The sequence below is a fragment of the Pelodiscus sinensis genome, chromosome 5 (assembly GCF_052426305.1).
Source record: "Pelodiscus sinensis isolate ZL-2025 chromosome 5, ASM5242630v1, whole genome shotgun sequence".
Lineage (NCBI taxonomy): Eukaryota > Metazoa > Chordata > Testudines > Trionychidae > Pelodiscus > Pelodiscus sinensis.
Genome location: NC_143056.1, coordinates 70,312,579 through 70,338,789, shown reverse-complemented (window position 1 = coordinate 70,338,789; position 26,211 = coordinate 70,312,579). Strand labels below are relative to the sequence as shown.

The following is a 26,211-nucleotide window of genomic DNA, read 5'->3' as shown; positions in this document are numbered from 1 at the left end:
TACAATTTAATGATTTGCCTGCATGAGTCCACGCCAGGAGAATTGTTCAACCTTTCCTGGGGACTCAGCCATTCCCCCTAGACACACTGGACTTGCATTCTCCAAAAACATGGGACTAAGGGTGTAAAACCAAACACAATAAGGGGTCATTCTGCTGCAAGCAACAAAGACACTGGAAAGACTGAAGACTCCAGCAAAGATGATTGGCCCAGATTTAAAGGACAAACCTGTATATTAAGAACTGCAATAGCCAGTTGGGGTGAGAAAAACTGCTTAATCTAGATTAGCCAGTTGGGATTGAGAGTTAGACTGTGTGCTTTTATTTTATTTGTTTTGCTAACTAACTTTGACTTTTTGCTTGTCATTTATAATTGCTTAACATCTATCTGTTGTAGTCAATATGTTTGTTTTACTGTTTATCTTTACCAGAGAGTTTGCCCAAAGTGTCTGGTAAATTGCTCAAGTTTTACAAAGGCTGGGGTATATCCACTTTCATTGATGAAGTGGTGAACCAATTAATAAATTTGCACTGCTCACCTTGAGGTGAGAAGTAAGCTGTTAAGGCCTGGTAGCTGTACACCTATTTATAGTCAATATGATGTATCAGAAAGACATTGTGCCACTGCAAGTCTCTTCACAGTGCTGCCTCTTTTCTGATTTTCTCTGTACTGCAGCAGGCCTGCAGAATAGGGCTAGAGGACAGCTGGGAGGGGTATGGAAGTTGGAAGTGCTAATATTCTGCTCCTTTTCCCCCTGCTCCTCCTAGCAGGGAAAGGAGCAGACTCCCCCAGCCCTGTCCCGATGGGTGGTTGGTGATGGTAGGGCTGTTAGAGGCAAGCTCCCACCCCCACCTCAGGCCACGCCCCTTCTTCCTAGGCCCTTCCCCACTGCAGGGAGGCCGGCCGGTGTATACAGGTGCTACACCGGCGCAGCGCACAGCCCCCTCCACAACCACAGGAAACTATCAAACAACCCTAGCTGGCTTGTGACACGTGCACGTCCAGAGCTTTGGCTACACCGCTGGCGTAGCCACAGAACTAGTGTTAACCCCACAGCCCTACGCAAATGGAGACCGCTTGCCGTACAACATGGCGGCGCCTATAGGCGCGGAAGATTCCGGGCTGCACGGGACGCTCCTTCCCCTAGGAACAGGGGGACCGGAAGTGTCCGACAGTATGGGCGTTCCGTGTTTGTGTGTGTCCCTGAAGCGTCCGTCGGTACAGCCGGATGCGGGGGCTGCAGCGCGACGGGTTCCTGTTGCCGGAGAGACGCGGGGCCTGGCGCAGGCAGGTGAGGTGCGCATGGGGGGGGGCTAAGGCCGGGATGAGCTGCTGCGGCGGCGGCTTCCCTGTCGCCTTCCTCGAGGCCCCCCCCCCGCCTTCTCGGGCTCGTGGGGGCCAGAGCAGCTGGGGGGCGCCTCGTGCTGTGCTGTGGGTGCTGGCGCGTCCCGCTCTCCTGCCGGCTTCAGCCCGGCGCGGTTGGGGCGCGAGTAGCTGGGGGCGTTGAAATCGTTCTCCCCGCTCAGCGCGGTCTCCGTGGGGACTCGGTGTCTTAGCAACGCTGCTCAGGGCCCCTGACTGAGGCAGCTGAAACTGACCTAATTTTCTAGCGTAGACCAGGCCTTAGTCCCCAGCGGGAAGCTGCTGGGAGGCGAGGGAATGCGGGCGAGATCGCTGGTGAAATACAAATGGACGTCCCCACACGCTACATTATGTGGCAGCACTTAACCAAAGTGCTCGGCATAGCCAGAGCTGAAAGTAACGTAACATTTGTTAGGGCTGCTGTTCTACTGCAACCCGGGTGCCTGCCAGCTCGTTAAATAGCTCCCTGCGGGCTTCTGCCACAGCTCAGCTAGCTCTTGTCGGAGCTCTGCATCAGGGCGCACTCCCTTAATTTTTCACTTCTGGGCTCAGCCCTGCCTGTGAGGAGGCTGTGTACAGACCAGCCAATTGTTTTGTAAAGTAATTGATTTAAAACAGGTCAAAGGTATTGTCATTATCTCTTCTCCCCCACCCCCATTATGAAAATTGGCATATGAGGAGGCATAACTCAGAATCATCATGTGACCTAAGGATGTTAAGAGGCAGGTAATTGGGTAATCGTGTAGTCAATACAATTTGCATTGTATCAACTACACAAAATACAATTTGTATTGACTAAGCGATTAGTTGATAAGGGAAGGCACTCAGTAGGAGCTACCGCCAGTGCAGCTCTGCAGTTTAAATGTAGTAAGATCTGGGCACACAGGCCACCCAGCTCCTACTACATTTAAACTGTAGAGCCGCAGCGGGGGTAGCTCCTGGACCTGGTGGGAGCTGGGACTGAGCTGAGCTTGCTTAGTCCCACCTTGTGACAAGTTCAGCAGCCCCTGTCCGTGGGCGGTCCCAGTGGTTAGCTGGGACCCTCCTGCGGACAGGGGCTGCTGCTGGAGCAGCCTCCACTGGCCCCTCCCCCCCTGCACTGCTGCCTCTGATAGGGGCAGCAGCGTGGAGTGGTGGGGGCCACTGGCACCGTGGAGATGCTGCCGGGGGGAACCAGCTTTCTCTCCCCAGCACTACCTACTGCTTCTCCTCCCATTGCTGCCTCTTTTACATGCTTAGACCTATCATTTTTAAAGTTATAACCTGCTGAGTTTGTATACAGGAGGCCCTGACTTGCGACCGCCTGAGTTCCAACCCCCTGCACTTGCAACCATTTTTGTAAGTGAGGAAGGAGCCAGAAACCCCCAACTTACGTCCTCAGCCCGCATTTATGATGGCACACGGCGCCTATCATAAATAAGGGTTCACATTATGACGCCCCGATTTGCAACACTTCCCCCAGAACTAATTGTGTCGCAAGTCAGGGGCCTCCTGTATTTTATTTCTGTGCATGCATCACCCTTATATGTGAAGTTAGAAATATGAAGTGTGAGTCGGTTTATAAATCTAGATATGCTGATGAGGGTCATTAATGATCCTATGAAAACATAATGGCGTGGTACTCGAACCAACAACCTGAAAATAGTCATGTTTTTTCTGCAAGCCTGGATTGTGATTAATCCTTCCAGTATATGTGGCTAAGCTGCCTAATACTGGAACCCATTTTGGTTCTCGTACTTTCTCACTCAAGGTGAGATATTTGAACTGACCACAAAGGATTCCCACCAGAGGCAAAACGGATACAAAGGTAGGACACCAAACAATAAGAGAGTTACCAGAGGCCAGGAGACCTCCCCACTTGCCACACAAGATGCTTGCTGGAAACAACTAAGACTAACCGTGGAAAGAATACAGCCCAAGCTAGGAGGGCTGACTAGCTTGTGGGGAAAAATTAGTACTGTTAGGGTAAGAATTTGCTTGTAACAAGATTCCCCAAAGCTTTCCATCCCTTAAATAAGCAGTCTTTAGTCTTCAGCTGGCTTTTGAAATTGCCTCCCCATGTTAAGAGGATACACATGAAGAAACCTAAAAACAAAGAACTCGAAAAAGACAGAGAGCTGTAGACCTAGGCCAGAGAAAACAAATCTCTCTGCCTTGAAGCATTTTACATGAAACAGAGACCAGGGGTAAGGAATATATTTTGTATCAACTTATCTTAGTGTATTAGGATTAGCTGGCATGTTTTGTTTAATTTAGTTTAATAATGTACTTTAATCTCTCTGTTTTCACTTGCAATCACTTAAATCCTTCCTTTTATTCTTAATAAATACACTATTATCAAGCCCAGTGTAAAAATTATTCCTGGAGGGAGCAATCATTGTGCATCTCTCGCTTTCATTGATAAAGAGGGTGAACTTAGGAGTTTTCTCTGTGTAAAACTTTTATACAAAGTAGAACGGATTTATTTGGTGTTTGGTCCTTTGGAGGGCTGTGTTCCTGGGTGCTGTCAAGGCCTTACAGCTGAGTTCTTCCAGAGCTGAGCTGGGTCAAGTGTCTGTTTTGCTCTGCTGGAAGGACTGTTACCCTAACTCTGTGCTTTGGCTGGGGGAGACCAACTCATAACAGGTATAAGCTGCCCCAATCATTCTAAGACTTGATAATATAGATGCTGATATTGAGGCTTTAAATGTCAACATTATGAACTATTATGCTGCTCATCAAAATAGTAGAATATCCTAAGGATTTACAATTGCATGGGCCTTTTAACCACACTTGCTGGGGTTCAAGGAGAGGAACATGAAAGCTCTCAGAAGTTTGGGAAATGCTGGTTTGTGAACAATGTCTGTTCTTTGTTATACTAATGTAAATAAATTGAATTACTCTAGATTTACGTTGGTGTAACCAACATCTAAATTTAGATTAGTATCAGTATTTAAAAAACCATTGCTCTAGTGTGTCATTTGCTTTGATCCCTGATTTATTCATCATGAATAGAATTCAGTAAATTTTAAAAATTCCAGTTTGCTTTATGATTCTGAGCTGTATTTAGATCATTATCTGAATAGTAGCAGTTTGATTTTTTTAAAAAAAATTTAGATAAAATAATTTCTGAATAAGTTCTTTAATATGTATCCTTCATCTGTCCCTCCTTTTTTTTTTTTTTTTTTTTTTTTTTTTAAAGATTATGAGAAAATTCTGCAATGCCATTTTGAGTGGGTGAAGTGGAGGAGGATGAAAAATGCTCAAACAAACAGCAGTGACAGTTACTTTGGCCACCCTGTTGGGCATTGCAGTAGGGGGTCTGGTTTTGTGGAAAGTAAATCAGCGTCGGAAAGAAAAGGGCCGTTGTGGTGGTGTCCAAAGTGGAGCTCTGAGAAAGCCAGGAGATGAGGAACTGACAGAAGTGGAGGAGAAGGAGTTGCATTCATGTGCCACTTCTCCCACCACTTCCTGGGTGGAGAAAATCTTTGGTGCAGAAGTAGTGATCGTTTCAGAGGCAGCGGAGTGGGATCGAGTGGAACCATTACTGAAGAAGGAGCTGCAGATGTGGCCAGTGCTTGGGATTGACTGTGAGTGGGTAAGTGATCAAGGTAAATCTTCTGTCCTTCACCCTTGTAGGGCAAAGGCAGCGAATTTATCAGACTTAGAATATTTCTTGCACCGACACCATTTCTAATGGCTAAAGGGGGAAAAAGGCTAAATAATGAAATCTATAAAGCTGTGAAATAGTCAGTCATGGAAAGTGGGGGAAGTCATATAGCTCGAGTCACATCACATTAGACTGGACAGTGCACTAGAGCAGCGGTTCTCAAACTTTTTGGGTTCCGGAGCCCTTTAGATGCGTAAGAATTTATGCAGAGCCCCAGCGGCCCACTGATTGTATGTGTTTTACCTATCGATGTTGGCTGCATTAGACTTCCAAATTTTGTGAAATTTTGTACTTATATTTATCAACTAGTGTCTTATTCATAAATAATAACAATCAAATCATTTACTTGGTTGAGAAACCGTGTCTTCTAAAGTCCCTTTTTTTAAGCCACTGATCCATTCTTAATATAAATAAAATATTATTGTGTGTTAATTGCGTCAGTTCGAGGCGATTCTCAATTATGCTTTGGAGGCTTTCCAGTTTGTCAAACTTGTGGAGCCCCTGGAGATGTCTCGCGGAGCCCTGAGGCTCCGTGGAGCACAGTTTGAGAAACACTGCACTAGAGAATATACTATATGGAATAATACTCTATTGGACTAGATCACTTAATAGGTCATTTCCATCTATAGTAAAACTCCAGTGGTCCGGCATCCAATGGTCCGGCACCATCTGGAACCCGGAAGTGCTCCGGGCAGCCGGACAATTGGAGCTGTTTTGCCCCTGGCTTCCCTGATTCAGGCGCTGCTGAAACTGTCCAGCGGCTGACTCGGGGAAGCTGGGGGCAGCGCATCTGGAGTGCTGCCGGGTTGGTCTCCTAGCATCGCCCCTCGGCGCTGCTGGACCAACCCGGCAGCACCCCAGCTGCTCTGCCCCAGACTTCCCCAAGTCAGCCGCTGCTGAAACTGACCAGTGGCTGACTCCGGGAAGCCCGGGGCAGAGCACCCCTGCCCCAGACTTCCCCGAGTCAGCTGCTGGTCAGTTTCAGCAGCGGCTAACTTGGGGAAGTCTGGGGCAGAGCAGCTGGGGTGCTGCCGGGTTGGTCCCGCAGCGCTGAGGGGTGCATCCTCTCCCCACTCCACCCCAGATCCCTCTTGGCCCCCCCTTCTGATAGTCCGGCATATCTGATAATCTGGCACTCCCTGGGTCCTAAAGGTGCTGGATTATCGGAAGTTTACTGTATAATGCCTATGATTCTGTTGTTGTTTGTAAGGTACCCACCCAGATGCTAATAGTCTAACACCAGCACTGTTTGCTTCTGTGGTTTCAGGTATCAGTGGAGGGAAAGGCCAGTCCTGTAGCCCTCTTACAGATGGCTTCTTCCAGTGGCTTTTGCGTTCTTGTTCGATTGCCCAAGTTGGTCTACGGTGGACAGACTGTCCCAAAGGCTTTATTGAACATCTTGGCAGATAGCAATATATTAAAAGTTGGGGTAGGATGTTGTGAAGATTCTTGCAAATTACTTCAGGACTATGGTATTGCAGTCAAAGGCAGCATAGACCTCCGGTACCTAGCCATGAGACAGAGGTGTGTATTTGTAGACAACAACAGCCTACTTGTGGTGGGGCTGCTGATGAAAGGGGGAGGGCAAAAGAGGGCACGTGACCCTGTGGCTCCTGGCCACTGCTATAGTGGGAGCAGCAGCAGCAGCAGGCACTTTAAATTGTCACTGGAGCCCCAGGAGGTGACAGGGGATCTGGGCCAGGCCTGCCACACACAGGGACTGCTCTGGCCAGCTAACAGGACACCATGCATGCAGTGGGCCCTGTGGGGCTGGAGCAGTCCCCAGCTTGGAGCAGGCAAGGAGCTGCTGCAGGCCATACCAGTTAACTGGAACTGGTAAGTAACGATGTGAAGAAGCAGGTAACTGGCTAATTGTGTAGTTGATACAATTTGTATTGTATTAGTTGATAAGGGAATAAGCACTCAATCCTGGCTCACACTGGCTCTGCAGTTTAAATGTAGTGGGAGCTGGGCCCAAGCAGCCTGGCTCTTATAACATTTTACCTAGAGAGGTGCAGCAGGAGTAGCTCCTGTACCTGGCCCAACCTGGGTCTGAGCAAACCTGGCTCAGACCCAGCTCATGCCAGGTCCAGGACCTACCCTGCTGTGGCTCTGCAATTTAAATCTTGTAAGAGCTAGGCCGGCTCTTACTACGTTTAAAATGCAGAGCCACAGTGAGGGTAGCTCCCGGACCTGGCGTGAGCTGGCTCAGTCCTGGCTCGCACTGGATCCAACAGCCCCTGTCTCCACTGGGACTCCCCACAGACAGAGGCTACTGCCACGAACACAGGCTGGCCGCGAACACAGGCTGCTCTGGGCTTCATGTTTACCAAGCATCACCCATTAAGGGTGATGCTTAGCGGTTACTTTCCTGGTTGGTATTAGGTGAAACAGCTTTAAGAGGAAATTGGTTGAGATCTTCTTCTTCAAAATTAACCAATGACCTAAAGAAGCAAGAGGTATGCTAGCTTCGCCAGTAAAGCTTGAAGATAAGCTGGTGTCCTGTTCCTTTAGTAGTCGCTGAGTCACACACCTTCTAATCATATACTTCAGTAGTTACTCTTGTTCAAAGAGACCCAGGGTGGGGGTATCAACATTTTTCAACTTGATTAGTGCTTTTATCCATTTATTTGCTTTTGTTTATTACACTGAAGGAAGGATTTGCTCTGTAATGGACTCAGCCTCAAAACTCTAGCTGAGAATGTCCTGAACTGCCCACTCAACAAGTCTCTTCACCTGCGCTGCAGCAACTGGGAGGCTGAAGAACTAACTCAAGACCAGGTGTGTCTTCTGATTGTAGTTCTTTTGTGAGGAGAAATAGTGTTGTGGCTAAAGGACAGGACTTGGAGTCAAGAGAACTGGGGTCTGTTCCAGTTCTGCCCCAAACAAATTTGATCTCTGACTTCGATCCAGAAACTTCATCTCTCTCTACCTCATTTCTTTAAATGGGGATCAGTTCCTGTCTCATGGGTTAGAGGGGGTTCAAGTAGGGATGTAAGTGAGTAATCAAGGCTTAAACGCCAGTTCTTCCAGCACCGTCTCTGCTGTGCCACCTGTATCGTAGCCTGGTGGGCCCAGGCTCTCCTTGGGCAGAGGCTGCTGCAGCAGCAACCCCTGTTCACAGTGGCCTGGGCTGGCAGGGCTGCTGGACCCAGCGCGAGCTGGGATTGAGCAAATCTGGCTCAATTCTGGCTCATGCCAGTCCAGGACTGCTGCAGCTCTGCTTTTAAATGTAGTAAGAGCCAGCTGGCTCTTACTACATTAAAAATGCAGAGCTGCAGTGGTGCCTGGCTCTCTCCTTGCTTGTGCTGGGTCCAGGACCTACTCCCGCCACCCCTGTGCAGTTTAAATGTAGTAGGAGCTAGGCTGTCTGCGTGCCTGGCTCCGCTGCATTTAAACTGCAGAGCTGCAGCGGGGGTAGCTCCTGGGCCTGGCGCAAGCTGGGACAGAGCACCATTCCTTATTGACTAATCATGTAGTCGATGCAAATTGTATTGACTACACGATTAGTCAGTTACCTGCCTCTTAACATCCGTAGTTCAAGGTTTAATCTTTGGAAAGCTGTTTATTTGGATGTAAAGGGATTCTCTCTCCATAGGGAAGCTCTAGGGAGCTGGTAACTGCTGATCTGCAAGTGTTTTGTGAGTGATCTGTGTCTGGTTTGGTGGTTTAGCCTGGAAGGTGGTAGGCACACTGGCCCTGATCCCGCAAAGTTTGCTTAGCTCCAAGCACTTTAGTAATCCCATAGGCTTGCATGGAACCACTCATGCTTAAAGGACTTCGCTGCACAGGAGCCTGTGTGCTCAGCACTTTAAAGGGTTGAGCCTGTAATGAACAGATTATCATTGAGCTCTTTGAGAGCAGGGAGGAGGTAACCTGTAAATCTTTTGTCTGTCTGCCTCTAGAGACAGTCTGTCTGTATGATCATCTTGACTGATGCACAATGGAAGGATTAGAGTGAGCACATGTAAATATTGTCTTCTGAGCTCTGCTTGTCTGTCTTCACTCCTCTTCTTAAATTGATTTTGTAATCTACAATATGGTTCCCTCTGATTCCCCCTAGTGGTCATTTGGTTACACTACAAATTACTGCAAGGGCTTCAGATTGCAGAATGAAATGGAGGGTCAGAGGTTCTAAGGAGGGAGCCCTACAAGCTCCAAACCCTCCCTTCACCGCTCAGTGCTGGAGCTCTTTTTGTGAGTGCCTAAGTGAAGTAAACACTGCTCCCTCTTTACCTAGACAAGGTGTTTCACATTTGCTGTTTGGGGGAACATGTCTCAGGTCCTCACAAAGATGGTAGCTCTCCTTCTGCACATGACACTGTGCTCTGGTTCTTTTCCCCAGGTCACTTATGCTGCCAAGGATGCCCAAGTCTCAGTGGCTCTTTTTCTCCATCTGTTGGGATTGTTCTTCATCCCTGCTATATCTGGAGGTGGAAATGCTGCTGATGCTTGGAAAAAGGTACTGGGCAAGTGCCAGGGCTTGATGGATATGCCATTCAGAGGGAGAAGTAGCTGCAGCCTAGGAGATGATGGAAATGGAGAGGCAGAGTCCCAGCAGAAACCAAGGAATCGGAAGTCTGCAGCTATTGGCCAATCCCCAGTAAATCAACAAGTGAAGGATCCCCGCAAACAGAAGAGAAAGCCCTTGGGAGTGGGATACTCTGCAAGGTAATTGCATGACCTTGTGCACCTTAACTAGTACTGGTGTTCAATAACTAACCCTGATAGTTAAATGTAAGATATAAGCGCTGGTTAAAAATGAGTTGGATGTGCTTACCAAAGGCTTAAAAGCTTCAGAGGGGTAGCCGAGTTAGTCTGTAACAGGAAAAACTTAAGAACAACAAATAGTCTAGTAGCACCTTAAAGACTAACAAAACATGTAGATGGTATCATGAGCTTTCGTGGGCACAACCCACTTCTTCAGATGACAGGAGTGTTGGATGTCCAGATCCAAGAATAAATAAGGGAAGGAGGAGGGTGGGGGGAGGGAGAAAAAAAGACAGTGAGTAGATAAACTTCAGAGGAGTAGCCAAGTTAGTCTGTAACAGGAAAAACTTAAAAAACTACGACTAGTCTAGTAGCACCTTAAAGACTAAAGAGTTACAAGAGGCTGATAAGAACCATTAGTTTGCACTTGAAAAGGAAGATGTCTAACACCAGATTCTACACAGACATCAAGAACCATTAGCACCTTCGTTGGTTGGTTGATAATGTGGGAGCCATCCGATATGCCGGTTCATACCATTTGCATAAGAATTAAACTTGTGAATGAAGTTAAGTTCCAACCCTTCTCCCTGTATTTGGCTTGTGGAATTGTTCTGAAACAAAACGGCAACTTGGAGATCCATTAATGAGTGTGCAGGAAGATTAAAGTGTTCTTCAACAGGTTTTTGTGTGTTGCCTTTTCAGATATCTGATTTGTGACCATTAATTCTTTCCTGTAGAGACTGTCCAGTTTGGCCAATGTACATTGGGGCATTGCTGGCATTTGATTGCATAGATCACATTAGTGGATGTTCAGTTAAATGAGCCTTTGATTTGGTGGCTGATGTGATTGGGTCCCGTGATGAAATCACTTGTGTAGATGTGTGGGTACAGCTGGTACCGGGGATGATTGGAGAGGTGGAGGTTCCTGGATGATTATGATGGAGGTGTGTTGCATGGTTACTTGAAATAATTTGTTCTCAATCTATTGTATACAGCAGTGGTCCCCAACCTTTAGGGGCTGCTGGGCATCCGGGGGCAGGGCCGCACATATGTTACGCGTCCAGGGGCAGGGCCGCACATGCGTCACATGCCAGGGGCCGGCACTGGCATGTGCCGCAACCCCGGGGCAGGGACCGCCCAGGCACCCGGGGCCGGCACCGGCATGTGCTGCGACCTTGGGGCGGGGCCGACACCGCGCTTGTGCCTCGACCCTGGGGCAGGGGCCGCCTAGGGCCCACATGCGCCACAACCCTGGGGTAGGGGCTGCCCATGTGCCCGGGGCCGGCACTGCGCTTGTGCCGTGCACCAGGGCCAGGGACAGCCCATGCACCCGGGGAAGGGATTGCCCATGCCCCATGTGCCCAGGGCCGGCACCGTGCATGTGCCACGTGCCCGGGGATGGGGCCGGCCCAGATTGTTCTGCAGGCGCACATAAATGGCCCGGCGGGCGCACATAAATGGCCCAGTGGGAGCTGCATTGGGGACCATTGGTATACAGTCAAGCCCTAAGGATTTGCTCCAATCCCGCGGACAGACAAACACCTACAGGATCTATATAGAGCATTCTTAAAATTGAAATAGCCACCTGGAGAAGTGAAAAAACAGATCGACAGAGCCAAAAAAGTACCTAGACGTGAACTACTTCAAGACAGGCCCAAAAGAGAAAACAACAGAATTCTACTTGTCATCACCTAGGCTACGTCTAGACTGCAAGCCTCTTTTGAAAGAGGCTTTTTCAAAATATACTTTTGAAAAGCCTCTTTCAAAAAAGAGTGTCTAGACTACAATCAGTATTTTTGAAAAAGCAAGACGCTTTTTCGAAAGAGAGCACCCAGGCAGTCTGGATGCTCTTTCGAAAAAGCATAGTTTGCATTACATAGCGCCTTTTTACAAAAGAGCACTTTCGAAAAAAGGCATTATTCCTCATAAAATGAGGATTTATGCGGTTGAAAAAAATTGCTGTGTTCTTTCAATTTATTTTTCAAAGAACGCGGCAGCAGTCTAGACGCAGGGGAAGTTTTTTCGAAAGAAGGCCACAGGACTTCTCGTTGGTGAAAAGTAACCTACATTTTTAAACATCAGGAGTGTTGTTTGCTTTAAATTCTGAAATTTAAGCCTGTTGTCAATGGTGGTTTCAACAGAGGGTTTAAAGTTCCCGGTTTTATGGGTTTTGTTGATCTGGAAAACAGATCTTTCACAGTCAATATCTGTTCCCAGAACATTCCGTCACTAAGGATTTTACAGCCCTGGGTGACAGTCTGTCCTGCCAGTAAGATGCTTGGCCCATAAGAATATGTTGCTGTGGGCTAGAAGTGTGTGTACTCTTCTGACTTAAAGGATGCTGGATGCATGCAGCATCAAATATGAAGGTATATGCAGCTCAGTTTCTGGGATCCTGTTTATTTTTAATTGTCTCCATGTTCACTCTGTTTCACAGAAAATCTCCCCTGTATGATAACTGCTTCTTGCACGCACCAGACGGACAGCCTCTGTGTACCTGTGATCGGAAGAAGGCCCAGTGGTATCTGGACAAGGGCATTGGAGGTACATATGCCAGTTATCATATTAGTCTGTATCTAGGTAAGAGATTTTTTTTTTTGCCATATTTGTTGGCTAGAAAATGATACTTTTGAGAAGGGACAGGTATGACCATAGATGCAATTACTGGAGATGCTGAGGAAAGGAATAAATAGGATGTGTCCCCTGACTTTGTGAATAGTTCATTTAGCTTTCCACCTGAAATTCTTCTGTAGCTGTTTAAGATCTCCCTTTCTGCCTCCACCCTTCCAGAGTTGGTGAGCACAGATCCCTTTGTTGTGAAGCTGCAGTTTGAGCCCTCAGGACGCCCTGAGTCCCAAGTTGATTATTATCTGACAGTCAAGGAGAACTTGTGTGTGGTGTGTGGCAAGAAAGAGTCCTACATCCGGTGAGTTTTTATGCAGGGCAGAAAGGAAAAAATACATCTGGGAGAATAAAACCCAGAGCCGTGATCTAGTTCAGTCTCTATTATAAGGAACTCTGTGTTATTTATCAATGGGAGGTAAACTGGATACAGTCATGCTTGTGTAGAATTCAGTGTATATTTTGGGTAGGCTACAGCCATTAGAGCATGGGTGGCCAACCAGTTAGACACTGAGAGCCAAAATAGCTGTGGATAGTAATGCAAAGAGCCAGGCACCCCTCTTCCAGAGGCAGGCGTGTGCACATCCATGCACCCTGCTCCAACCCAATGCATCCACCCCGACCCCAGAGCCAGGCACCCCCAGCTGCCCCGCTGTAACCCAATGAATTTTTTTATTATTTTGTAATTATGCCTCTTAGTTGCACAACTTTTACCTTAGAATTACTTCCACCACTTGAAATCATTGCCCTTCAAAATAATCAGCCATCAAGTGAAGCCAGTGGAAAAGAAAACCAGTACCCCACATTTATCAAAGTAGCACTCAATAATTCTTCACATTTTAGGACTCATGAGTGTTACATAGAGAAGCCTGTGTCTGCAAACTTTCAGGCTGGTTCACTCTAAAGGGATGAGCTGCGGAGGGTGGTTCAGGCTTGATTGAAACATTTCATGCTCAACAGATCCTGTAGCTACAACACTCCATGGCTCAGGGATTTCCTGCCTTTCAGCATGCGTTGGAGGATCACCTCAGTCCTGTTGGGAGCACTAATTCACTTACACCAGCCATGGATCCGTTTGTGCTTCAGGTTCTTTGGCTGATATTCATTCCCACGTGCCCTGGTGCGTATTTGCTGGTGGCTTCATGGTGACAGCTGTGCACGGCGGCTTTGGAAGATATCTGCAGGTCTGAAGGGGGGAGGGATAGCTCAGTGGTTTGAGCATTGGCCTGCTAAACCCAGGGTTGTGAGTTCAATTCTTGAGGGGGCTATTTAGGGATCTGGGGCAAATCTGTCAGGGATGGTACTTGGTCCTGCTGTGAGGGCAGGGGACTGGACACAATGACCTCTCAAGGTCCCTTCCAGTTCTATGAGAGGGTATATCTCCATATATTATTATGTGGTATGGAGAGGGTGAATAAAGAAAAGTTATTCATTAGTTCCCATAATATAAGGACTAGAGGACACCAAATGAAATTAATGGGTAGCAGGTTTAAATCTAATAAGCGAAAGTTCTTCTTCACACAGCGTGTAGTCAACCTGTGGAACTCCTTGCCAGAGGAGGCTGTGAAGGCTAGGACTATAACAGAGTTTAAAGAGAAGCTAGATAAATTCATGGAGGTTAGGTCCATAAAAGGCTATTAGCCAGGGGGTAGGAATTAGGAATGGTGTCCCTGGCCTCTGTTTGCCAAAGGCTGGAGATGGAAGGCATGACACAAATTGCTTGATCATTGTCTGTGGTCCATCCCCTCCGGGGCACCTGGCACTGGCCACTGTTGGCAGACAGGCTACTGGGCTAGATGGACCTTTGGTCTAACCCAGTACAGCCGTTCTTATGAAGGACAGGCTGGTGCTTGGAGGCCGCCCCAAATTGTCCTCAGCTGCAGAGGGGAGGCTGTGATGCGCAGCAGTAGAAAGGATCTGCTGCTGGGCAGTAGAGGTCCCAGGCAGCCTGCAAGCAACACCATGCCAGCACCCCTCAACAACATGCCTGGGTCTCACCAGAGCCGCCGCCGCAGCCATGCACTTGTCCCTCGGGGACGTGCACGCAGAGCGCTGTGAGCAGTCCGAGCGCACGGCTCCGAACTAGCAAGAGCCACATTTCTTTGAGCAAAGAGCCACGGGTTGGCCACCCCTGCATTAGAGGACCACATGATCATATGTCTCTGGAAAAGTTTCATGTGGGACAGGTTGGTTTATTTATTTATTTAAATATTTTTACCCTACCTTTCTACAGTTAAACTCCAATGGTCCAGCATCTGATGGTCTGGTACTCCTGATGGTCCGGCACCATCAGGAACCCGGAAGTGCTCCGGGCAGCCGGACCATTGGAGCTGCTCTGCCCTCAGGTTCCCCGATTCAGCCGCTGGTAAAACTGACCAGCGGCTGAATCGGGGACGCGTAGGGCAGAGCAGCTGGGGTGCTGCTGGGTTGGTCCCATAGCGCTGCCCCTCGGGGCTGCGGGACCCAACCCGGCAGTGCCCCAGCTGTCCCTGATTCACCTGCTGCTGAAACTGACCAGCGGCTGACTCCAGGAAGCCCGAGGCAGAGCTGCTCTGCCCCGGGCTTCCTGGAATCAGCCCCGATCAGTTTCAGCAGCGGCTGAATCAGGACGCCTGGGTCAGAGCAGCTGGGGTGCTGCCGGGGTGGTCTCGCATCGCCAAGGGTTGGCGCTACCAGACCAACCCGGCAGCGCCCCAGCTGCTCTGCCCCAGGCATCTGGATTCAGCCGCAGTTGAAACTGACCAGCGGCTGACTCCAGGAAGCCTGGGCAGAGCAGCTCTGCCTTGGGCTTCCTAGAGTCAGCCGCTGATCGGTATCATCAGCGGCTGACTTGGGGACACCTGAGGCAGAGCAGCTGGGGTGCTGCTGGGTTGGTCCCACAGTGCCGCTCTTCGGCGCTGTGGGACCAACCCAGCAGCACCCCAGCTGCTCTGCCCCAGGCGTCCCCAAGAGCAGCTGAGGTGCTGCCAGGCTGCTCTCACCGCACCAAGGGTCGGCGCTACCTTACCAACCCGGCAGCACTCCAGCTGCTCTGTTGCAGGCGTCCGGGATTCAGCCGCTGCTGAAACTGACCAGCAGCAGCTGAATCAGGGACGCCTGGGACAGAGCGGACTATCGGAAGGGGGGGGCTATGAGGGGTCTGGGGTGGCATCCCCTCCACCCCAGACCGCTCATAGCCCCCCCTTCCGATAGTCCGGAAAATCTGATAATCCGGCACCCCCTGGGTTTACTGTATTTCAAATATTCAAGGCGGCTTACATTCAGTGCAGTTGACATTCCTTCCAGTAGAGGGCAGTCATGTTTACATTGGCAAGCAAGCTGTATTCAAAAACACAGAATGCAGTACAGTCTATACTAGGGGTGGGCAATAATTTTTACCCAGGGGCCACCCCTGATGGGGCAGAGCCTAAATGGGAAGGGGTGGGGGAGCGTGTCAAGCCTCTTGCAGGGCATGGGTGCATAGTGGGAAAGGGGGGCAAAAGGGCTCTCTCACCCCTTCCCATTTAGGCTCCGTCCCTTCCGGGGTGATCTGGAGCTACTTAAGGGCCCATCATTTGTCTTTCTTGGGGTAGACAATGTTCCTTCTTTGAAATCAGTTTCTTTGTAAACTTCTGGTTTGGGAAGTGCCTCTCCCTGCTTCACTGCTCAGCCCCCTGCTGTGAGGTGTAGTTGAAGTTGTGGTATATCAGTGGTTACCAACCAGTAGATCGGGATATACCAGTAGATCTTGGAATCTCTGACAGGTGATCTGACTCTTTTGGCCAGGAAGCTATCAAGTCTAGCACTTCAGTTGCCCCACTGCCCTGCTGCTCCTGCCCCTGCCCTCTGCCTTGGAGCTGCCCCGCCCCTCCCTCCGGGAGCCTCCTGCTTGCTGTGCAGGATGTGGGAGGGAGAAGGAGAGCGCAGATGTCAGGGTGTCTCTCCTCCTCCCGCTCCTGTACCCAACTCCACACAGAGAGAAGGGGATGGAGGGAGCTTGGCAATGCAAATCTCTGTTACTTTCACACTTTGTGTGTGTGTGTGTGTGTCTCTCTCTCTCACACTCACACTCACACTGTCCTGCACTCTCATCTCCTGACCCAACACACGTGTGTGTGTTTGGGGGGGGGGTAGTTGTTACTTCTTGTACTGCCTGCAAAGTGGGTTATTTTTGGGTTTTGACGGCTTTGTGCATTTCATAATTTTTCATTTCTCTCTTATGCTTAAATTTAATTATTTGAGTAGTGAATTTTAAAATGTCTAACTGGGCATGGCCGGAGTCATTATACCTATGGTTACGCTGACCATATGTCCCAGACAGTCATGATTTTAAATCCCCTGTCCCGGTGTCCCTATACAGTATTGAAATGTCCCAGAAATCGGTGGGTGGAGGAGAGAGCCCCAAAGCTCCCTGCATATGCATCTTCTGCACGCTGCCATTTCTAGGGTTGCCAGGTGTCTGGTATTGACCCAGACAGTCCGGTATTTTCGCCTCCTGTCCGGTTTAAAAAAAAATTCAGAAAATACCGGATACCTAAAATGTCTGGTATTTTCTGACTTTTTCCTGGCTAGGAGGAGAAAATACCAGACACCTGGCAACCCTAGACCACGGCAACTAGGCCCAGACCCCAGCCTTCCATTTCTCCCCCCACTCCGGGCCTCCGACACCCCCAGACTCCCTGCTTACCTGGGGGGAGGCTCAATGAAGAAAACAAGATGGCTGCTGGCAAAAACCCTCAAGACCTGAAGCAATGCCTTCCCTGGGTCTTAGTGCTCAACGTCTTTCTATCCCTGTTCTGACTGTATGCACTTAAAAGGGACATGCTGTTTTATTTGCTTAATAACTCTCAGGGTCCTTCTTTTTTTTCCTCAACAACTTTGGTCTTCTCCCTTTTTACCCCTCCCCCCCAACAGAATTCTCCCCTCCCCCCGGTGTGTTTTTTTTTGGGGGGGGAGGGGTTGCAGTGGGGTGTTCAGTATTTTTGGTTAAACCATCTGGGAACCCTAGCCATTTCCCTTTCCCCAGCTGGGCAAGCCTTGCAGCACTTCCTGGAGGCTTTCCCTTTTGTTCCCATTGGTCAGGACCTGACCAAGCAGAGCAAAGGAGAACGCCCCCAGAAAGTTCCTGCAAGGCTGTCCTAGCTGGGGGAAGGGAACAGGTGGTGCGCAGAGTTTGGCCAGTGGGAGCAAAGGGCAAAGCCCCCAGGAAGTGCTGAGAGGCTGTGGGTGGGGGTGACATGTCCGAGCCTGGGCGGAGGGGTGGGGCTGGAGCTGGCTCGTCCCACAGGGCTCAGTGACCACGGGCAGGACACTGACCGGATGTGTGTGGCGGCAGGAGACATGGCTGCAGCGCAAGACCAGCCCTGGGTGCACTCTGAGAGGCCCAGCGAGCTGCCACCTGCCAAGAAGCATCCCACACCCAAAGCCTAGGTGAGGTGAGCAGCCCCAGGGATTAAGACCCTCCATGTTGCCTGGCCTTGGACATGACCAGCCTGTAACTAGGGACTGTGGGTCAGTAGGATTTGTCCTCAGCCAGGCTGGGGCAGCTGCTATGCACCTGATTAGTGGGTCTGCTCTGTACGTGGCAAGCTGAATCCTCAACACATTATTACCGCTGGGACTAAGAACAACAGTCTGTCCAGTTAGCTGTGTGATCCAAAGCAGTAATGAAACAAGTGCTGGAATACTCAGAACAATTTTTGCAACATTTGCATACACAAGTGATGGGTAGATCAACTGGATTTTAAGTCTTTTTTTTTCTTCTTTTTCTACTCAAAATCATTATACTAATTAGGCAGAAGAAGTTGATACATGCTTTACATGGAAAACCCGTTGCCAGAGTGCAAGCTATGAGAAATTAACAAAACTGATATTAAACTATAGTCATAGTGTCCGCTGTCTTCCCATAAAATTTCCATTCATTTGAAATCCATTACTAATCTTGAGGGTAGTAAATTTTTGGTATTCTTGGAATTTGAAATCAGTTAAAATGTATATGAAACAATACAATGTAAATAGAATATTTAATAGGCAGCAGTGCAACAGCAGTGATGAAAAGGAGGAGGGGAAAAGCTCACCACAAGGTGATGTGGATGGGTGTCCTTCTCACCCAGCCCCAAGTGCTTCAGAGTGGCAGGAGCTTGGCCCCTACCCCGGCTTTGCATTGCTCAGCTCCTGCCTACGGCCACCTGCTGGGAGCTGCTGCCAGCCCAAGTGGGTGAGCAGGGCCTTCTGCTCCAAGCTGCTGGCACTAGCCCAATTTATAGGGCAGAGATACCCCAAGAGCCAGGAGTCAGCACCAGCTCCCCACAACAGCCCCTTCCCCTACACACAGTGGTACCAGTGCCAGCACATACTCTGCCCCTGCAAACAGCATGACCACACACCTTGCCCCTGAGCACACCACCACCTCCACACCCTCTGCCCCTGCCCACAGTGCTACACCCAGTGCTCCCCACACCCTGTTGTGCCACCAGAGCCTACTCTCACATCCTGCCTTTGTGCATAACACTACCACACATATGCTGCCCATAGTCCCACTTTCACATACCCTGCCACTACATGGAGCTTCTCCAGCACACTCACTCTATGCCCTTAGGCACAGCACCACTAGTACACCCACCTCTTCACACACCCTGCCTCTATACCCTTCACCATCTCCACACGCCCACTCCCGACATACAGTGCCACCAGCATCTCCATACACATGCTGCTCCTGGATGTGACTGGCATTTCTCTCCAGTCCCTGAGAAAAGCAGAGCCAAGGGGTCTCATGCTGTCCTTGCCTGCAGACACCACTTCTGCAGCTCCCAGTGATGAGTAATGGGCAGGGCTCGCCAAGCGGCGGCGAGCCCTGCTTGCCAGCTGCATGGAAACGCACGCTGCGCGTTCATAGACCACACTGTGTGGCCCCGCCGGGCTAAAATCTGCACGCCACAGGCGAGTAGATTGCCTAAATTTGTCGAGCCCTGGTAATGTGGAACCGTGGCAAGTACAAACTGTGGGATCAGTGCCTGTAGATGAGAGGCAGTACGTGGTGCCATGGAGCCATTGCTGTACATGCCAGCTGCTTTCAGGAGTGGTACAGGCTAGGGCAGGAGTAAGACTGCCTTAACCACACTGCTCCACCACCCGGACACCATCTCAGTTGTCAGCCTGCTCCCTGAACCTCTGTCCCAGCCCTGAATCTCCTTCACCCAACCTCCTGCCCCAGATGTGAGTCCCCCTACACCCAAACTCCTTTCCAAAGTTTGCACCCTAAACCCCCTCCTTGGATCCCAATCCCCTGCCCTGGGCTAAGCCCAGAGCCCCTCCCACACTCCCAACCCCTTGGCCCAAGAACAGAGCCGACACCCCCATCCTCTACCCCCACCTGGTGAAAGTGAGTGAAGATGGGGGAGGAAGGGAGTTGGAGTCAGAAGGGTGAGGCTCAGAGAAGGGGTGGAGCAGGGGCAGGGCCTCAAAGAAAGGGGTGGGAAGGAAGCGGGGGAAGGGTGTTTGGGTTTGAGGGAGATCTTACATTTCACTTAAATTGAAAAAAGTGATCTTGTGGTTAAAAAGGCTGGTGACCACTGTAGTATTATGGTTTATTAACAAATACATACAAACATATTCAACAAATACATAGTTCCATAACCATGTCTGTATACATATCACATAATGACCATCAAGTTCAGAACATTACAGACTTTCTTAAAAGACCTTATTTATTATATGTTGAGAGTATAATAATATGATATGTAATAATTTGGTTTAACTGAACATTTTGGAGATGTAAGCCATCTGTTTTCCGTGTCGGTGTCCAGTTCTTGACAGTCACACTTGAAAGTGGGCACAGTCTTGCAAGAACTGATATACAGGCAGTCCCCGGGTTACGTCAATCCGACTTAAGTCGGACCCCTAGTTACGAACGGGGGGGGCGCAGCTAGTGTGGGGTGCCTCCCCCACTGTCGCCGCCTCCGGCGGCGCGGGGGGCGCTTCCCCCCCAACAGACCAGGGAGACGCTGAGCTAGTGCCCCCCTCCCCTCAGCAGACCAGGGAGAGACAGAGCATCTGTTCTCGCCGCGGAGGATGCGGGCGGCGGGACCGCCGAGACGCGCCGTGGTCCCGCCGCCTGCGTCCTCCGCAGTGAGAAAAGCCGCTCCGCGTCTCCCTGGTCTGCTGTGGGGGGGCTGCTAGTGCGGGCCCCCCCCCCAGCAGACCAGGCTTTTCTCGCCAACGCCTGGGGTAGAGCAGCTGGGGGACCAACCCAGCAGCACCCCAGCTGCTCTACCCCAGGTGTCCCAAGTCAGCCGCTGCTGAAACTGATCAGCGGCTGATTCCAGGAAGCCCGGGGCAAAGCAGCTCTGCCTCCGGCTTCCTGTAGTCAGCTGCTGGTCAGTTTCAGCAGCGGCTGAATCGGGGGCACCTGAGGTGCAATATGTACCAGTTCCGACTTACGTACAAATTCAACTTAAGAACAAACCTACAATCCCTATCTTGTACGTGACCCGGGGACTGCCTGTATATGCCTTACTTCACACACAAGTAGCCCTTTTGAGATTAAGACAACTCAACAAGTACCATTAAACGTGTGCATAAGTACATGCAGGATTGGGGCTTTTGTTAGGAATTCTTTTGATGCATTGGCCAGGACAAAGTCTAGTGATGTGTCTGCAGGGCTAACAGAAGTAGGAAACAAACATTTATTTTTATCATTAAGGTCATCAGATTGGCTATTGAGTACAGATAGAGAACTATCTTTACAGGCACTTTTCTGACTCTCTTTTTTAAATAGCTTTAAAAGTGTGTTTGTCCTCTCCCCCCCCCCCCCCCCCCCCACTTAAAAATAATTAAAATTATCCTCTTATCTTTACAAAAGCACAATATACCCCTGGGCTAAGACCAAAGGTGAAAAGTTCCAGCTTCTGGGACAGTTTCTTTTCTATTTCAGGCTTTGTCTACTCTTCTAAAATTAAAGTGTAGCCACAGCAGCACTTTAAAGTGAAAGTATGGTCATGGCACACTCTGTGTAAATCATCTTTATGAGGGGAGTAGCTAATAGTGCTGAGAGACTGTTTACAGTAGCGCTTTACAGTGCTGTAACTTGCTGGGCTCAGGATGGGGGAGTTGAGGATTCACACCCCTGAGCCAGGAAATTGCAGTGCAGTAAAGTTGCAATGTAGACTTAGTCTCAGTGTTCCGTGGGGTGTGTAAGTAGTCGCTGATGGCAGCAGTCTGAAAACTTAGTTAAGACTGTGACTGTTTCCTTTCCAGGAAGAACATCGTACCTCATGAGTACAGGAGACACTTCCCCATCCAAATGAAGGACCACAACTCCCATGACGTATTGCTGCTTTGCACTTCCTGCCATGCCATCTCCAATTACTATGACAACCATCTCAAGCAGCAGCTGGCAGAAGAGTTTGGTGCTCCCATTGGCTCTGAGGAAGGGGTGCGCCTGCTGGAGGACCCACTGCGAAGACAGGTCCGGTCAGCGGCCAGGGCTTTGCTGAATGCTGACAGCCTGCCTGATGCCAGAAGGGAGGAGCTACTGCAAGGAATAAAGGACTTTTTTAACACAGAGACCATTACATCAGAGATGCTCCAAGAAGCAGCAGGCTTGGAAATCAGGTACCACAAGAGCCCAGTGATTAGATCTAACATTTCAGCCATTTGCATGTGTACATTTGTAGACTTCATTTACAGAAAAGGTCTGTAAATGCTCTGATGCATAATCAGTACAACAGTCACAAAAATCCCTGCTGCGTTTGTAGAGCAAAGTAATAGATATGCCTAGCGCCTTTAAAAACACCACCTGTTGTTTTAATCTCCCTGTAAAACTGGGCCAGAGTGTAACTAAAATGTGTGTTTACACAGGGCATTGCAAACAGTGCTTCAAAGCTCCCTGCAGGGGAACCTCTGCACCCATATGCTTGTAAGGTTGGGTTGATAGATTACAACATGTTTCCTGCTGTGAGAGGCTTGCTGTCTCTTACTCAGGTTATTGCTTTGCTGAAGGCACGGGCATTAGTCCTGCAGACCACTCTCTTGGCCCAGCTAGCCTGGTTAGCTTTGTGTTTAAGTGCTTTGGGTGAGTGGGTATCCAGCACCTCACAGTACGAGGAGCTTTGGGAGGCCCAGAGTCTCGTTATAGGCTTGCATGAAACCAACCCCCTTGTGTCTTGGCAGGATTTGTAATGAGAGTTATGTGCCACATGGGCTGAAGGTGGTACAGTGCCTCGCCAAAGGGGGACTGCGCTCGCTTATGCAGCTGGAGAAGCGCTGGCGGCAGCACTTCCTGGACACCATGCAACCGAAGCATCTCCCAAAGCAGTGGTCAGTCAGCCACAATCACGGGAAGCTGATCCGAAAATACGGGGAAGACTTTGAGCTTGAGCTGTCATGAAAGTGAATCCAGACAGCGACCAGAGGAACTATTTGACTTTCATGTCCCCATTGGAGCTGCAGTCTCCTGTGGGATGGCCCAGCGAGATTCACATTGTCAGCAGGGGCTCCGCTGGGACTTGACACTACTACCGAGGGTTAAATCATGTGACATCAATGTTAAAAGATGGTTTGGAATTTTTAACCATAGTCTGAATGGAGCTACTTTGTTCCCCACCACATTGTTGTACAAAGATGGGGCCTGTGTGTATCCAGATATGGGCCCTTCTATTTTTATTAGACACTTTTAATCCAGAGAGGAGGTGTTAAGGAGATGTCTCTGTTCAAAGAGACCATAGAAAAATTAGCACTTTCATAACTGTTCTGACTTCTCCACCATCTTTGGTCAGAGATGAACAGGGCAGATTCTGCCAGAGAGAGGTTCTATCAGCATGAATTTGTGATTACCAACCATCCCATGAGAGGTGTGTTACATCCAGTTTGTTGTCCTAACCACAGTGGTTAGCTTCTTCGCGTGGGTTAGGATCCTTTTTGTTGTTTCCAGGTGCTAGTGTGGACAGAGTGCTCTCATCCCATGGCTGTGCCCCCAAACTAATCCATAGTTCTGCCCCTACCACTTTCTTTTGGTGCAGCCCAGCTGCACCCAGATTAGCTTTTCTCGGAGGAAAACTTCCCTAAAGAGACATTCCTGTTTTGCTGAGGAAGAATTGCAAACGGGTTTCTCAGTCTTCTGATGACATCTTAATGAAAATAACATCATTTGTGACTCAGTGTGGGAGCATGAACAGTGAGAAATCTATTTCAAAACAAAACACCCTTCAGACACACAGCACGTGACTATTAAAATGTTACTTCCCAGTATAATCTTCCTTTATAGATACCTTGATAAATAGCTTTTGTCAAGCATCCTTTCTCATCGGCGTAAAATTGGGTCAGCTATCTTCTAAAAGGACATTAGAAGGTAAAAAAGATTTTTTTTCAAAGAAATACTATTTTCTAGGCACCTGTGCACAGAATTAGAAGCCAGGAACTCCAGAGTGCCAATCCTGGTTGTGACACTCATTTGCTTTGTGGCCTTGAACAAAGTCACACAATGCATCTGTGCCTCAGTTTTCCCATCTGTAAAATGGAGTTAATAATACTTACCTACCTCACAGGGATGTTGAGGCTTAATTCATTAATATTTGTAAAATGTTTTGCAAATGTAAGCTATTATGTAAGGATTAATTATTACTGTTGATTTTTAAATGTGTTTCTGGCTGTTTCTGTACAGCATTGGTGTTACTGCCTGGTGTCAGATTTTAGTTGTATATAGCTTCTTTTAAATAAATAACCCTTTCTATGAAATGGAGTTTGGGTTACTCAGTATCTCCTTCTCCACTAACTTGCCCCTCTGACTTCTTAGCATCTTCTGTTTATCAGCCCATATAGTTCAAAAATTAGCACTTAACTGTTCTGACCCCTCTTTCATCCTGGTGGGAAATGAACAAGGCAGATTCTACCAGAGAGAGGTTGTATCAGCATGAATTTGTGATGACCATGTTTCTCACAAATGGTGCAGTCCTGCTTGAATTACACAGGTCCTTACAAACAAGTTTCAGTAAAATCTTTATGCCACATCACATTAATCTATATGTGTTCTGCTTCTTGCAGAAAATTATTCTGGAAAAAATTGAGTGTTTGTTTTATTATTAAAATCCTGGTCTCGTTTCAGTCAGTGACAAACTTTCAGTGGAGATAGGATTTCACTCGCCAGAGGGAACACTTCTTGTATTCATTCTCCTGTAGGAAGGACATCTTAATGGATAGGGCACTGTACTGGGACACCGAAGACCTTGCTTCAAATCTTGGCTCAAACACAGGTTTCCTGTGGAACTTGTGCAAGTCACTTAATTTCTCTGTCTCAGGTTCCCCATCTGTAAAATAGTGATTATGATGCTTCCCTACCTCATGGCTCTTGTGAGATTAGTAAATCATTAATGATGATGAGGTGCTCAGACATGGAGTTGACACTGTGTAAAGACAAGTTTCCTAAGTATCATGAGTTCAATACAGGCTTTGGTGGGGGAGAGAGAACTAAAGCTGTAATGGCTTTGATATCAAGAGTAAGATGTTAAGGACTAGTCGACTATTCGATAAGCAAATGCTAGTCGATTCCACCCCCCTCCCCCCACTTGCTGCCTCTATCAGATAGAGGCAGCAAAGGGGCGGGGTGGGGGAAGGTACTTCAGAGGGGAAGTGCTGCACAGTTGATCCTGGGCTCTGTGCAGCAGCGTTTCAAAGCAACAGCGCAACAAGGAGCTGACCCTGGGCATTTTCACTGTCGCTTTGAAATGCCAAGCAGAGCCCGGGATCAGCCGGGGACTCCCCAACTCATCCCAGGCTCCAGTGCGGCTTTCAAAGCATGCAGAGTATGGGGTCAGCTTTGAGTCCCCCACTAACGCCAGGCTCCATGAGGGAGTTTCTGCTGGGAACTTGTACTTTTCAAAGCTGGCACACCAGCTCTTGGAACTAGATCACTGCTGCTAGGGCTGACCTTTGGGTGAGAAGAACAGGAAAGTAGACAAGAAAGTAACTTGTTCATAAGTGTAGGCTATAGTTTGCCTCTTATGTTTTCTTTTACCTCGGACTCTCATTTTGTAGCTTTCCAAAACCCCTTTGTAAAACTGCAGCCCTCAGGAAAGGGAAAGCGGCTGAAGTAAAGTGTCCAGGTTCCTTTCTGAACTTTGAGGAAGCTATATTGTTCTCCAGCCACCTTCTTCTTAGCCACACAGAGGCTGGCTTGATAAATGCTGATGCAGGGAAAGTAAAGGTAAAATGCATAAATGGCCAAAGTTTATTTACCAAAGAGAAAGTCCTGGGCGTATTTATTAGGCTGTTTCCCAGGCAGTCAAACCAGAGCTATCAAGGAAGGATTGCTGGAGTTGGGGTGTTTGTTTTAATCCTCTTATGAGTTTCACAAGTGACTTGCTGGAGCTTGTCCCAGGATGCCACACAAGCAACCTCAGTCCCCTACCTGAGTTGGGCCTTGCTGGAAGCTGGCCTGGTCTCTCCCTGGACTTGCAGTTCTCCCAGGAGGGAATAAAGGAGCAAAGAGTCCAGCAGTGTAGTGCAATTCCTCTCTTCCCTCTCAGAAACACAAGGTGGTGACTCAGCTCCTCCTTCCTGCAGCACTTGGCCTGGGAAGAGGCAGAGGGGGTGATCAGCCCAAGCCTGGGCCTCCCCAAGCCTGGGCCTAAAGAACTCCAGTGGAACGGAGGTGAGACTGAAGAAGGCTGAATTTGTAGAAAATGGATGGGCTGAATTGAGGGGATTGGGTGGGAATGGAAGTGATGGGAAGATTGGGGGCTAGGGTTGTTCATGGGGCAGAGGATGGGCAGGTGAGTGGGGAGGGCGGGGGGAAAGAGAACTACAGTGAGGACCAAAATCACCTTACCAACAGCTGGTAAAACATTTCCAGAGTCTGACTAGGATCATGAACTTCAGAACCAACTCCCCTTTAAC

At 48.9% G+C, this 26,211-nt stretch overlaps 1 protein-coding gene across 3 annotated transcripts; it reads left to right on the top strand.

Moving 5' to 3' along the window:
- Positions 1-1,083: 1,083 nt before the first annotated feature.
- EXD2 (exonuclease 3'-5' domain containing 2) lies at positions 1,084-24,054 on the top strand. 3 transcript variants are annotated; one of them, XM_075927341.2, is made up of 9 exons: positions 1,084-1,295; positions 4,543-4,938; positions 6,278-6,534; positions 7,665-7,791; positions 9,356-9,681; positions 12,158-12,264; positions 12,511-12,646; positions 21,577-21,933; positions 22,492-24,054. In XM_075927341.2, exons 2-9 carry the CDS (start codon positions 4,600-4,602, stop codon positions 22,706-22,708), a joined length of 1,866 nt encoding a protein of 621 aa, XP_075783456.1. In that variant the 5' UTR covers positions 1,084-1,295; positions 4,543-4,599; the 3' UTR covers positions 22,709-24,054. The 3 variants fall into 3 exon arrangements, with proteins under 3 accessions (XP_075783456.1, XP_075783455.1, XP_025044076.2); XM_075927340.2 differs by having other exon boundaries at positions 1,085-1,290; XM_025188291.3 differs by lacking the exon at positions 1,084-1,295 and adding an exon at positions 2,282-3,547.
- Positions 24,055-26,211: the final 2,157 nt, after the last annotated feature.